We start from the raw sequence: 15234 nt of genomic DNA, 5'->3' as shown, positions 1-15234 counted from the left end.
TTAGCCGACGTGTCACACAGAAACTCATCTTACACAGCTTCAGGTCGTCTTATGAATGTGAATTTATCAGTAAGGTGGTAGAGGAGATGTTACATCAAGGTACATTTATTTCTGTTATTCTTGTAATTAAATACATACTGTGAGTGCAAATAGATAAAGAGTCCAGGGTCTAAAGAACTACGGAGTATAGTTAAACATAGTACAAAGTTGGACAGTTATTCAAACAAGCTAAATATCACCAGATACTCCTTGTCTTCATAGTAGTTGTACAACAGTACCTAAACATGAGCGTGTGTATTGTTCCTTATGGTTATACAGAAGCAAAAACCCTACAATTACCACATCTAAGACACATATCGTAAATTATTTTGTGCTTGGAAACACCAAAAGGAAATCCATTTTTATATATATTGACATTTACTGAGAGAAGCCCCATCTGCTAACTCAGAAACATGAAGCAGTATTTAACACTGGCAGCGGAGCACGTCTGTGGGCATTCAACCTTTTTGTGCTGAACCGTACAATTTGTGGTAAGCACTGCAAAGCAAAAAAAAGTAGCGTGATTTTCTTTTCCTTTTTCTTTTTTTAAAAACGCACAAAAAAGATCAAGTATTATTTACCCAAGGCTCGACTTCATGCACTTTTATAATAAGCAACACAAAAAACAAACAAAAAAAAGTCGGTATCTTTTTTTGTCTTTGAGTTGTGTACTTGTCTACCTAGAAACGGGATTATGCACAACGTGTGACTGTGTTAGTGTTTAGACTGCTATAGACAGGGTGAAGGCTTCTCCAGTGGATGCTTTTAGAGAACACCAAGATGACGTAGCACTATGCCCCACAGATGATGATCGGGCTCTTCAGCAGTGAGCTTGATTCTGAGCTGGCCTGGACTGTCAGCTTTGCAGCGACATAGACCGCTCTACTCCTCCTTTCTCTTGGCCCCGGGAATCTTTGCCTGGATCCTGAACCGAGAGAACACATTTTAACACCACGTTTCCAACAGGACATTAAATCTGAACGATTTCCCAAAAAGCTGCATTCACCTGGAATGTGTTGGAAACAAATTGTCTGATTCTCAGACGTTCAGACTTCTTTGTTTTAATTTGCAAAAGAAACTGATTCACATTATGTGCAGCAAGTTATCATGTGTAGCCTTTTTAGGTATTGTAATCACTAATGAAAAGAGGGTTTGTTGAGCATGACTGCTCCTGTCTGTGATGTCCTGTTCCAAGTTTAACCTGCAGTCTAATCTTGTGCTTAGTGAGCGGCTCCGTTTCAGTTAGCGAGGCTCGCATCTGAACCGCAAAAGCTGCTCTTTTTTAGATGAACACTGTGTAAAAGCAATGAATAACAGCAAGGCACTCACTTCCCCACCACGGAGTTCACCTGGGTCCGTATTAGTCCCACATACTGATCAATCTGTGCCTGAAAAGAAGGGAATGACATAAAAAACACATGTTTCAATGCTGGACTTTTCTCCAAACCAGGGCTGTTCTTGACTAGTGAAATTTAAACTTCCTACCTGATGTTTCTCATAGACCACAGGCATGGTGAACATGGAGACCACAGCTGTTAGAAGCACAGAAAAAGTACCAGTTGATAAGGTATTCTGACCTAAAGTGAGAACTTGTTCAAACAGATGCACGTTGGTGTCAGCAGGACCCCATCACACCACATCCACTGGTCTTATCTAAGGTCAACTGGAAAAGTAAACGGATACTGTACAGCAGTGCAGAAAACTGGTGATAAGGAAGTGCTGTACTTTTGACTTTTTGTAGCACACGTACTGGAGCTTTGATGTGGGAAGACTCTTCATTAAGTCTTTGAAAATGCTGGAGCGTGAGTCATCAACATTTCTCAGAGGCTGCAGATATAGTGGATACGAGTCATAGATTAAGTAAGCCGAGATGACCTCACCTAAGATGAGCAGTGTCAGGCCGTTGAAGAGAGCGCCCACGTAGGTCAGCAGCCACATCAGAACTGCGAACTGAAACAGTGTGCTTTAGGTTAACATCTCCTCACAGCCATGATTAAACGGCAAACAAATTGTTTGTGAATGTAAGACAAACCTTCAAAGAGTCGACCAGATCTTGTACAAGAAACAGCCTGCGGAGCTCCTTCATGCAGGTGTTGGAGTAAAGCAGGATTTTGTCGGCGTATTTACTGATCTGGTCCTGAGACAGAGAGATCTCCATCTCCAGGTAACCTCTGAAAGATCAACAAAGGACAGAAAGAAGTAAGAAATGTATATAGCTTTGAATCTCATAGACCTTTCAATGAAAGCTTACTCTTCATTAACCTCTTCACTCACTTAAATGGATGGCCCTCATCGGTTTTCTGCACAGCCTGCAGCACAGACTTGTAGATCCTGAAGCTGATGGTGGCAGAGAGGGCTGCCAGGGCTAAGTAGGCCCCCACACTGACCACGCTGAACTGGGTCAGGGAGAAGAGGAGCAGAAGCACGCTACTGAACACGGCACCTGACTGCTTCACATTCCTCCAGTAGAGGAGATCAATTGCTGAAGGGGAAGCACAAAAAGGAAACAGGGTTAGAACCCACACAACCATCGGTACCTAAGGTCCTACTCTGTATCGTGTTGTAATTTCCATTTCAAAGTCATTAGGCTGCTGCGATCTACTCATCGGACATTTGGGTCAAATTACTGGAAGCTCTTGACAACCCAAGGGAGCTGCGGCTGTCACGGGATCTTGTTTTAACCCAGCTTCCTAACCCAGCTTTTCATTAGGTTTGAGCGAGCTGTGGTGCTGTGAGTCGGCCTGAAGGTTGTTTCATTCAGCTTCTCTACACATAAAAATAGAGCAAACTCTGCTGAAGTTGAAAGCTGACTCCTGACTTGTTGAGATCGTGCCTCAGTGTGTATTGTCGTCTTGGTCAGCGGGGTTTGATTCTTCCATCTAACGTGTGCTCACTGTCGGGGGGGCACCTGGTCTGGTCCCATACATATCCAAACATTACATTGAGGGTACACCTGCATTGCTTCCTTACTGCGCAGAATTAATGATTGACCTGTAGCTGTGAAAGCAGCAGCAGAAAGACCTGCATTATCAGCAGTTTGCAGATAATGGTTCAATGTGACCTGGCCAGAAAAGCTGCTCTGGTCAGTGATGAAAGATGACGATGCTTCTGTGTCTCAGTAAAGCACTGAAATGCCAGGATTTCTGTAAAGAACTGCATTCGTATTGGAGGAATTGTGGACTACACAACTCAGCATGCCTGCATACAGACGTATATCCTGCTGCACTGTTTTTTCCACATCCATCTTTGCGCGATGAGGCCTGTAATTCAAAGCCACTTGCAAAGACAAAGGAGAAGTGATAACTGAGGATTAGCCCAGTGTAGCATTACAGCTGCAGTGGCCGACGTGGTCCTGCTCTGGCAGTCGCCTGTGACAGTTTGAAAAACAGGCCTGTTTCCATGAGAACTGCTGTGCCTATTTCACCTTCTCTGAACCAGCTGCCTCCCACACAGCCACTCCGAGTCTAACAGTATGACTGGGATTTACTTTGCCTCCTCTGATATCAACACCAGGACATCCTTGATGTCACACAGAGAGGTGAAAATAACTGGTGTGTCAATGTAAAATTTGGTACCAGTGAAGGGAGGATAGCTGCTGTGGTCTCTCTGGTGTCTTGCTCTTCCTCTGAGCTGTCTGCCTGCCCGCTCTAATTTTAGCTGTAGAGCTGTGAGCAGCATAGTGATGACGGCCATCTTTAAACTCCACTAAAAGGCATCTGTGGGTGCCTAAAAAGCGAAAGAACAATCGCTGTCTAAATAACTCTCTGCTAAAACCGTTCCCACGCGGTCAAATAGCACAAGAATAACCTGTCTTCTCTTATCAGTAATCTGAAGGGAATGTAGCGCACCTCTCAGCCCAGCCTACCACCTTCACCACTATCAGATGAGACGCTGCTCATTCAGCAACAGCATCCATCTGCCACAGCTGCCGTACGTGCACCACTCCCCATAGAAGCCATTGTTGCTGACAACATGATGAACTCTCCATGTGGCGACTGTTTTGAATTGGGATGCTCGCTCGCTCGCTCACACACACACACACACAGTTAGAGGTAGCACAGATAGTAGCTGTAACGACGCACACAAATCAGCAACACAACTGGCCTTTCTCCAAGGAAGACAGGCGACAGCGACTCGTGGCGTGCTGCACATACTGAAAGCAGACTGAAAAGCTTTAGCTGCAGTAGAGGCTTGTACTGACCTGTGGCTCCCATGGCTGAACAGGGAAAGAGGCAGCTGCTTTATCCAGGACAAAAGGAGAGCACTGAAGGGGAAGTCCCCCCTTTACGGGAGGGGAGGAGCCACAGCCACACCAGCAAATCAACATTCGCCTGAGCAAAGGGACTGAGGGAGGGGGGGGACAAGTGCGGGGTGTGGTTGCCAAAAAGCCACAGTGCAATCCACCACACATACAAACAGCCTCTCTGTTCGAGCTCTTTCATCCTCCAGACGAACACAATCAGGCACTGGCTTAAATAAAAGTGAGCATGTTAAACTGGAACCTTACAGCAAATGATTTCAGTCGCTAAGAAATTGCACAGACTGTGGCCGCTGCTTCGTCAAAATGCATTGGTGGCAAAGATATGCCGAGTACCTGCCTGATGCAGTTACCATAGTTACCATGTTCCATTTTCTCCCCACCGCTCACTGAGAGATGAAGAGAGTTGGGAGGGGAGGGGCTAAAAGAGGTAGGGAGGGGAAAGGGTGCTCATTTGGGAACAGAGAGAGATTCATTTGATCTGAATCTGGGGAATCAGCCGCACATCATGTGTTTCTACACCCCGACACCACATAGAGACAGCCACTCCCTTTTTTTATGGAGCGCAAAAGGACAATGGCGGGTTTTTCACCAGGTCTGTGAGTTGGCAAAGTGTCAACAAATGCATAACAGAAATAAAAGGTTGGAGGAATGTTAACCGATAGTTAAGTCGCGTTACAAGCTGGATTTGTAACTGAATTAAACCTGCTTCAAAGAATAAAACTTCTTATTAGTTTAAACTAGATAACCTAGAGGCGTGTTTCAGTTCTGTAGATGAATACATTAGTTCCAAACCATAATCTAATAGTCACATTGCCCTCATTAAGACATAAAGCGCCCTTTTAAACAAAAAGCAAAAAAATCTTTGAAAACTACCTTCTGAAATGAGCCTTAGCTGCATTGTTTGTCAACGTTTAAGAATAAGATCAATGACACAGTTGGTCATTTCTCTTAAAGAGCATTACATCATAGAAGATGTGCTCACATCACCCATAAGCCTCTAAAAGAACAGCTCACAAACTTTGGATTGAGTTTTATGATGCATCGGAGCTAAGAAACACCCTGAACGCAGAGAGCCTCTTACTTTTGACATGAGATCAACTGAACAGGACAAACGAGACCTTTTGAGCCTCCCAAGACTCAAAATAACCAACACAATAGAGTTCAGAGGAAGTAGAATTGCTGCCTGCCAACATGCACTGAACAGGCAGGAGCAAACGATTAACACCACTGACAATAATATACTTTCCCATCCCCCTTTTTTGTAGTGGAACTAGTTTAGCCTGACCTAATTAAGTCACCAAAGACATCCTTGTGGCCTCAAACAAGCTATCAGACAGACTGGGGGGTGGGGGGCATGCTAAGAGGCTGCCAGCAGTTTTTCACAGCTGGGAGTTGGGGCAGATCTTGACATCTGTGACTCGAACTTTGAATTTATTATCATATAAACGGTTTATATTTTTTGGTATTTGTTTCTTGCTTGAAGGTGATGCTTTGTGAAGAGGTCAGACAGGAAGTTGGCAGGGGGAAAACAGTTCAAACCAAAACAAGGAAAGTTTTCAATTCACCAATCATCTGTGGTGTATTTTTAAAGCGTCCTTCTACTTTTAACACTATATCACTTCAAGTGTTGTCAAAGTGCAGCACCATCTTATTTTTGAAAATAAGAACTATTTCCTCTCTTCTTGAATTAGCCACAAGTCTGACTGTCGGAGAGAAGTTTGCCTCATAACAAGTGTCTTTTGTTCTTCTGAAAGTTGTCTAAAACACTAAATATCTCAGCAATATATGTAAATTGTACATGGTGAGCGATGCATTTTAAATGCATCCTAAATATAGTAACGTATTAGTACAGTCCACATAATTTGATCAGTCTGAAGATGTTGGGCTGCTGTGAGTCAGCCATGCACTGCAGTGACAATGACTAAACAAATTGCCTCCAGCTTTAATATGTACAGGTAATAAAGGGCAGGCAGTAAATCAGCTCCGTTTTATCCCCTGGACAGACTTTATCTGATGCGTTTCACATGCTGCTGAAAGATCAGATATCAGGAGCTTCATGTTACACAGTCTAAGACATCATCTTATTAAACGCATAATGACTCAGCAGAATAATGACAGATGTGTTTTTTTTTGTCTCCAAAGCTCTAAGCTGCACAATCAGATATTGTTATGATCCCTTCTGTGTTATACAGTGAACAGATTAATATTTTTGCACTGCTTAGCCGAACTGAAGAGGGTGACGGATAATAAACCACTAACGGTGCGGACAGAGAGGCGCCATTTTCTCTCCTGGCCCCTGCTAGCCCACCACCTACGGAAACAGACACCCGGAGGATGCTCCTGGCGCGGCCCAGTCTCTGCAAGGAGCCATGGTGGCTGAGGAGATAGGGCTGATGTAATCAAGATGGGTGTGCCCTGGTTGCCATGGAGACAGTCTTTCAGCGCCATCCGGATGCTCTGACCGCCTCGTTTTACAAAAACAGAGCATACGCCATGTATAAAACCAGCTCCCCGGCACAATTGCACAGTGGGGAGGGTATCAACAAAAGCACACCTTGGTCCGTGATGCTGGCATCCATGTTATCATGTACCGAAGACAGATGGCACCCAGCATGCTCGTGTGTACACTCATTTTCATAAACACCCATCAACATCTCTCGCCCACCCCTGCTCTTTGGTTTTTTTTATTATTTTTTTTAAACGTACACGCATCAAGCAGAAAGAATCTGTCACAAGGGCGGGTCCATATGAGAGAAGGCGTCAGGAAAACGACTTATTGATTCAACACTTATCATGCAATTAGATGAGAGAGGTGCACATGCAACAAACACACACACATACACACACTCCAGACATCACATTTGCAGTGTCATGGACATTAAGCCTGCATGCAGGAATAACAGTCCATCTCCCACCGGAACAAAACACAGACAAATGCTGAGCAGATCACAGTGAACGTATCAGTACCCTGGCCCTTCCAGCTGCTCCAGGAACCCTCCTTCTTGGTCACGTCTGCAGTGGCCTGCATGCTGGTGTTCAGTTAGGTCCTTGTTCTCTATCTCTCTCTGTCTTTTTACGGTCTCCGTTTTCTTCTTTGTCTCCCTCTTTGGTAGAACCGACTCACTCACTCATCCCAGAGAGGCATGAATGGTCGAAAAGGATGCGGGAGAGAGGCTGAGACGACAGAGAGGGAGGGAGGGAGGACGGGAGGGAGGGAGGAGAGGTTTCCAAGGTGCTGCCGGCTCACAGAGCACAAAGGCTGATGCTGTAGAGCAGCCCTGGCTTGAACAGTAGGAGCAGGGAAAGTGCGTACGTGTATGTCGGTGTGTTGGGGGAGGGAGGAGCGGAGGGGCAAATTATAAACACCACACCACTGTTTCTGTTGCAGCAAACCATCCATGCGATGAGAAAAAGCCTCAGGGGGAGTAAGGGGGTATGTGGTGGTGGCCAAAAGCTTTTGTTTTCTAAGGGGGCCTCAGACTGATAATATTGGGGGGGTACAAGCAATATGCTACACACACTTTGTTTTGACACCAAAGCATGTGGATGTATCGTCATATCTCTTGTAACTGGTTAGCAACGCATTTGCATGCTATAAGCAGCCCATACTCCACATTCAGGAGCTTAAAAAAAGATCATCTTAAAGTCTGACGCCATGTTGCTCACCAGACAAGATGCAATATGTTTTTCTAAAAGCTGAAAATGAGCTCATAGGACACCCCGTTGCTAAGGGGAAATATGGCAAATGTCCAGCTCCATTCTTTATTTGCACATTACAGTCTTATTAAGGTTGTAGTCAAAGATTCAAATAGCCGTTTCCACTATGGCTCACTGGTAATTGAAGAGGCAAAAAGTGCTTGTTCTTAATAATTCATGTCAGGAGACCCTGTTCATTTAAGCTTAACGCTCCTTGTTTAGTGCTCTCAGGGTGTATTGGAGCTGTATGATTTTCTCCTCAGAAAACATTGAAACGCAGAGAAATGGAGAGAAACTGCAACTGAAAAAAGAAAATCATGTAGGAACAGCTCCGTTGCTGTGGCGTAAGCAGAATTGTTTGGGGTTTTATCATATTTTAATCCCATCAAGGCAGTGAGTCCGGTCCCTTCAGTCCTCCCCCCCTGCAGACGGCCACACCTCACACCTTCTGCTCACTGCAGCCCGACATCATCGATGCCAACAGCAACCACGAGAAAAGAATAAGCTAGGTTATCAGAAGCAGACTGAACATGCTCCCCCATCGCTGTTGCTATGGCAACTGATCTGGAAGTGCACTGACTGATGACATAAATATCTGCTGGTCTTCAGCAGGGAGGCAATGACAAAGGTACACTGCGCCCTCTGGTGGTTGATGAAAAATTACACGTGACCTGTTTTTTTAATGCATTTCCAGAACCTTCCCACAGTCCGAGTAAACAAAACAAGTGGACTGTGCTCAGCTGGTATTCAGGGAATTTACATGTCAGATATCTGACTATTCACCAGATGCAATGGGGGCGTCAGTAGCTCACAGCAGGTCTGAAGAAATCCCTGCACGCCAGAAAACCTACGTTTGGTCAGAGGCCACAGAGGAGTGAACACAAACAAAAAAAATATTTTCAGAAGTGCCGTAGAGATACAACAGATTCAACAGGAAGCCTTTGAAGCTCTAAAGAAGGAGTGTGCCCCAGTTTTTGACATCGCAGCATTATGTAAACCCACTGTTTACAAGGATGGACTGATGCGCCAATAGAAGTCAAAATCCCCTCGTCAACATCAAAATGTGCAGCTTAGACAGCATTAACTGCTGGCTGCGACTGGCTTGCCTGACCCATCGAATCACAGGACGGGGAAGAGTGATGTAAGAACACATGCTGTAAAGATTCAGAGAGGGCTTTTTCCCCAGCATTGATTGTTTTATTAAAATGGTTTCAGGATAGACTGCCTTGGAGTTTTAGTCGCTTTGCATGGACACAGGTGAGTGTGTCCTTCCTAATATACGCCACCAGGGGGAAGCAAATGTAGAGAGGACAACACAAGCACTCTCCTCCTACTTCTGCTGTGGAGGCATCCACTCAGGAGGACATCCCACGTTTTTTTTTTTTTCATGCTATAACACAAACTCATGAGCAAACCCTACTGCGATGTGCATGCCGACATATCAACAACACTCCCTGTTCTACATACTGAAAGTATTTCTGCTAAGTTTATTTGCCAAGATGTAGCCACCACATCAATAGGAGATTTACAGTATTTTTTTTTCATTTTGACAGTTTGACTGTATGAAATAATTTCTGGACTCACCTTTCTGTTTATCAAATCCCTCCAGATATGATACGGTAGGTTTTCCTTGGTTTTCTTTGCCCTCATTGGTGATCTTGTATGTGTCATCCTGGTGGGCCTTTTCGGATCGCACCTCTGGGGGAACAGCCGCAGTTGGGGGCTTAGGCTTGCTGGGACGATCCTCCTCCGTTTTCACAGGGTTCTTGACCTTTTCAGCAATCAGAGGCTCGACTGGCACCGCCTCAGTGGTACTGCGGGGAGCGATGGCAGTGGAAACCAGAGGAGAGGGGGGGCTAACTCCCTGTTTGGGGCCACTCACACCCTGCTCTCTCTTTGGGCTTTCTTCAGATGCAGACTCAATAAACAGATCACTGTCAAGCTCTGCCTCTCTCTCCTCCCTCAGTATGCTGTAGGCTGTGGGTGGAGCAGGGCCGCCCGAAAGGCCAAAACCACCCTTGGCAACTGGGGCATTGTCAAAGGGGTTGTTAGGCTGACTGAAGGCACCCTTGCTTTTAGCCGGTTCGGCAAATGGGTTGCTGCTGGCCTTGGGAGGCTCTTCAGACACCAGCTCAATCTCTGAGTCTCCAGACTCTGCACTGCTGCCGTCGTGCTCCCTGCTGCCGGGCTTTGAGCCTGGATTATTTTTGGTAGCTGAAGTCTTCCCCGCCTCAGCCTTGAACATGTCCTGAGATGGAAATTCTTTTTCTGTTCACAAAGAAATGGGGAAAAAAAAGCATTTGAGTCACAGTACAAATCCAGTTTCATCTGCGTGCTGTGCACACGGAAGTTGAAGCTAAAACTTTGGACGCTTTCCACTTCTTGCATTAGAAACATCAAATTCAAAAACAATATATGACTCGGTTTAACTTATGCTGTTATGTTACATTTGTGTAACCTCTGATATACTACAGATGCAGCTTGTAGCCGGTGTGGCAACCATAACTGAAGTTTCAAAGTCTCACTTTAAAAAGAAATGCTCATTTTATGATATAAGAACATGACTACAGCCATCTGTGCTGACCTCAGTTCTGCCTGTTGTGTTTAGATACATGATTTCTTTTTGCATCAGAATATACAACGAGGTGCAAGGCACCCATGTGTGTTTTTTTACGGCACTTAAGCTGAAAGTAGATGACAGTGTGTGGCTTTAAATCTGTATTTAGAACCAGACTTTCTGTAAATCAGCAGGCATGCAATGTAGACAATGCAATTCTTTTAAAGCAAAAACTTTATCATTTTGTCAGATAAACTTTATATGGATGAACATTTAATTTCCAAGTTTGACAAAGATTTTCATGCATTTAATCTGAACGGTCCAGCTCAAGTCAGAGCTCTCTAGCCAAAGAATCACAGATATTACTCTCAAAATATGGCAAATACATTGGAATGCATTATTATTTATGGACACATCCAGCATTAAATAAGAGATACAGGTGTACCTACTCTCCCTCTGTTAACAGGCTGAAAATAAAGCAGGAGTGTATATGGCAGCTGTCCCCAAATATAGAAATCCTACCTGCTGTGAATGGAATAATTTTCTTCTGTGCTCTGTTGTGTGATCGTTTTTTACAGCGGCTGCAGTGATCAAGCAAGCAAAACTGTGAATGAGGAGACTGACTACAGTCGTAACATCAAAGAAATAACACGTGGTTTAATGTTTCCTTCAGTGCCCAAATGAGCCAGCACAACCCTTTTGGAAGGTGTCTCGTGACTAGATTTTTATGTTAGCCGAACGCAGACCTGCAGCTCTGATGCAGAGAAGAAAGATCTCGCTAATTAAGTTTGGACAACAGCGGTCTAAAGAGACCTTTTAGTTTAGTTTAATGCTCCTGATTTGTTATTCATTTGTGATGATTTGGTTAAAATTCTTAAGAATTAAGTTTATCATGCTATAATATCATCATTAGATTAGTGGCACGGAAATAGCTTTAAAAAGAACGTAATATAACCATAACTGTATATTGTAATGAGCTGTGGGACGGGACATTGTTGAGCTAAATTTGTGCTCATGAGGCCTCCTCTCGTGCCACGTGCCACAAGTTAGGCAACATGACAATGTGGTAGATGTAAGTTTTTGTCAACTTTTACTGCTAAATCTTGTATAATTAGGTTGTTTATTCAGTTTTGCGTAAATTTGGATTGTTCGTCGTGCATATTATCGAAGTTTCATATTATTTTGTGACCATGTGACAAAGTTCATTGAGTATATTTCATTTTTAAAAAAACACACATTTCCTCATCTGATTATTTTACCCAGAAACAATTTATGTTTCTGTTACTTCGTTCCAGAATATTCCCTCTACCTCGATATATGCTGGCGTTATAATGAAATGATATGACACCTCAATTTTTTGGTCCATCCTGTATTCAAACATGAGGCGGGTGCTTGTGAGTCTGTGCTGCACTTACGTGTTGGTGAAGCATTCGGAGTGGAGGCAGGGCTGTCGTCCTCCGGTTCTGATAACGTCACCGTGGGAACCCCCTGTAAGCCCACACTGAGGACACTTTCACGCTCGGACACACTGACTGGAGGGGGCTGCTGCTGCGGCTCAGCTTTGAAAACTGGAGGCTGGGACTCGGTCAAGGTGATCTTCACTGGGCTGGCCGTCTGCGGGGTGCCGCCCAGGTTTCGGTAGGAGCGGTAGTCTGTCAGCTCCTCATCGGATGGCTCCTCCACGTAAGGGAAAGAGTGAGAGCCCAGTGCTGGACCAAGATTTTCCTCTTCATCGCCATCCTCATCTCTTCCAGGGTTCTTATCCATGTAGCTGCCCAGAAAGTCATGACCAGCAGAGCCTTTGTCCACCACACTGGGCAGAACCCCCTGGTGCTGGTCGTGGCGGTCTTCCTCGTGGCTGATATCCATGTAGTTGTAGGATTCTGTCTTGTGTGAGCCCAGCAGAGATTTCGGCATGTCATCCATTGGGTTGGAAGTCATCTTGGTGTTGGAGCTGAAGCTGTAGGCGTCACTGGAGAAGTGATCCAGAGCAGAGGAACCAGAGGAGTGGTTGGAGGGCTTCAGGTCATCCGACAGGTAAGAGGCTTCCCGGCCAGTTGCAAAGCTCTGATTGGACAGCAGAGAAGTGTACACATCGCCGTCGTCATTCATAGGTTTCCTAAACAGGCCAGACATGGGATCATCTGAAACAACAGCGAGAGAAAGAGTTAGAGAAACACAGGCAAAGAATAAGAGAGAATGCAGCGCTTTCTGTGTCACATTACTGAATCAAACCAGCCTGTCCCAAAGCAGTCTGATTAATGAAAACATCCAGTTCAACAAAGCTACGCTTCAGCCAGTGCTGCTGCCAGGGAGTGAGACTGTGGCACTGAGAGAGCAGCACAGTCAAACTGGGTGTCTGTCTGTGTAGATCAGCGAGGATGCAGACACTGAGGACGCTTGTACCCGATGAGGGACAAAGGAGGATTGTTCAGACCCCCAAAAAAGCCACAGAGGAACAACCAAAGTCTGTTCTCAACCATACAGGCAAAGTGCTCCCTGTAGTCTCACTAATTCTGCATCTACCCAAACACCCATTACTGACATTAAAATAGAAAATAATTATGCACACATTAGATACAACCCCTTCTTTAAATGCAATGATTTACAGATCATTTGAACCCTAAAATTTAGTGGAATTGTGCAAAGACAACAACAAAATTGCTGAATCGCATAGATTCAGCAGAGGCTGTGTTGCATCGCCTTTTTTTTAACAACACTGTGACTCTTTGAGGAGTCGGGAGGCTCTGAACCTTTTCTTATATAACTATCATGTAAGATGACGGAGCAGCTCACTAAATAATTTATTGCTACAGTGCAGGGAAATGTTGTAATATAAATGGTAAAGCTGTCAGAGATGTCCTTGTTAGAATTAGTAGAACACTAAAGAGAGATCAGAGAAAGTTACTGTTAAAAGGCATTTTCACCTTTGTTTGTCTTCATGTCTAACTCTTATCGAGAAAAAGGCTTACTAAATGTAAATACGTGAAAATAAAATGAAATTAAGACAAATAATAGAATAAAAAAGCACAACATGTGATGTAAACAGATTGTACTGTTTACAAGTCAGAGTTTATACATCCACAATCTGAGCTCATCCTGCTCTCCAGCCCTGCTTCCACAGGGCAGCGGTTGCTGCTATAAATAGGCTGAGTCCAGCTGCTGGGCTGGATGAGGGGGGAGAGTTAAAATAGCGGCCTTAGGGTTAGCTCTGGTCGCAGGACGCAGACTGACTGACAGAAGACCCGACAGGTCAGGACGTCCCGTCGCTCCTTTTGCTTCCTCTAAAAAGCCCCACCACCCTTCCCTTCTGCTTTCCTTTCAATCGCTGCTTCCTCAGTCATTAACAATACATCATACCGCAGTACTGAGGCATAAACACTACACACCCATGCTGGGATACAAGAGGGGGAGATGGAATAGAAGGAAAGCAAGGCAGGGCAAGACGCTTTTGAGGTCTTTGTTATTTTGTGTTCAGTAGATTGAAATGTCTTCTAAAATGCCTGTGAACACTACATAAACTGCTGTTTAGCTAAGCTCAGCTCAGTGACAGCAATGACCTTGATGCACTGCTTAAGTTAACCAATGTATAATCTTCTTAGTCGACAACCACGGTGGGTCCCATCAGTCATCACTCTGGCAACACTATCATGATCTAACACTAATACGAATCAATTCTCTACATAAGCCAAAGCTGTGCAGTGGGAAACACCCAAAGCCACTACAAACTGCACAGAGGGGTGATCTCTGGGCTTCTAACCCGGCTGACCGCGAGCAACGCCCAGTCAACCCTCCCCCCATCAGACTCTTTAATGTTACAACATGACAAACATACAGGCAGTTGTATAAGGCATCTGAAGCAATGAGAACAGCCGCTCTGAGCTGCTGCTTGACAATCTTGTTGGAGGTTGAGGGCATTTTGAATCTGCTGATATGACACAGCACCCAGACACTGGAAAAACCCACGAGGCTGACATAAATGCTTCGCTGCAGTCAGACGGGATTGGGAATGACAACAGAGGAATTCTCAGCTCACAGTGTGGCCACACAGATAAATAAGTCCTGGTGGATGTGCTGTGGAGGGGAGTCCTTTTGTTGTCCTCTGTGCAGCTCTGAAACTAATGCAGGCTGACAATATGTGCCATGCCAAGGCATAGGCTCCTAATTATCAGGAAATGGACAAAAACAAGAGAGCACAGATGATATAAGAAGGGCTGAAGTTGCAAAATGAATCCAATAAAGGTTTACTGAACCACTTGCACAGATCTTTCCCTTAAAGACCCTGACCTACTGCAATGTAGAAACACATTTATAATGAACAACAGAAAGGGACTGAACATGGCTGAGGAAATTGCACAATATTTGTTCTCACAAACAAGTCTTTGGTTTGTCTACACATTACGTTGCCTCACATTTTACAGCCAGGAGTAACGGTGCTGGCTCCAGAGCCCACCACACCCAGCCGTACTTCAGCTTTACCTTGAAGCATCCATGACTCTCCAGCTCTGTAATGACTCCATTACTCCATCCGTGGCCCTATCAACTGCGGTGTTACCTTTCAGGAGTCTTCTTTCACAGCACGACCTTGTGGAAACAATCCATGAAGGCGCTTACCGTGCTCTCCTTTCAAAGCCATCTGTGCCTTTAATGGTAAATAATATGCTGCCTGTCGCTCAATACT

General features: G+C 44.7%; 1 protein-coding gene across 3 annotated transcripts in view; it reads right to left on the bottom strand.

Moving 5' to 3' along the window:
• Positions 1 to 89: 89 nt before the first annotated feature.
• The window catches only part of rtn1a (reticulon 1a), a 19492-nt gene continuing 4347 nt past the window's right edge, over positions 90 to 15234 (bottom strand). Inside the window, exons 2-9 of one of the 3 annotated variants that reach the window (XM_072366117.1) lie at positions 11969 to 12697; positions 9581 to 10264; positions 2314 to 2521; positions 2072 to 2210; positions 1920 to 1989; positions 1525 to 1571; positions 1369 to 1427; positions 90 to 964 (exon numbers count right to left, since the gene is read on the bottom strand). In XM_072366117.1, the coding sequence (XP_072222218.1) occupies positions 922 to 964; positions 1369 to 1427; positions 1525 to 1571; positions 1920 to 1989; positions 2072 to 2210; positions 2314 to 2521; positions 9581 to 10264; positions 11969 to 12697 (1979 nt within the window). In that variant the 3' untranslated portion in view covers positions 90 to 921. Of the gene's footprint in view, positions 965 to 1368; positions 1428 to 1524; positions 1572 to 1919; positions 1990 to 2071; positions 2211 to 2313; positions 2522 to 4240; positions 4345 to 7267; positions 7570 to 9580; positions 10265 to 11968; positions 12698 to 15234 lie in introns of those variants that run through there. The other 2 variants (XM_072366119.1, XM_072366120.1) reach the window with 2 other exon arrangements.

The sequence above is a fragment of the Leuresthes tenuis genome, unplaced genomic scaffold (genome assembly GCF_036924035.1).
Source record: "Leuresthes tenuis unplaced genomic scaffold, fLeuTen1.0.hap1 SCAF_15, whole genome shotgun sequence".
NCBI lineage: Eukaryota > Metazoa > Chordata > Actinopteri > Atheriniformes > Atherinopsidae > Leuresthes > Leuresthes tenuis.
This window is presented reverse-complemented; position numbering and strand designations above follow the sequence as displayed.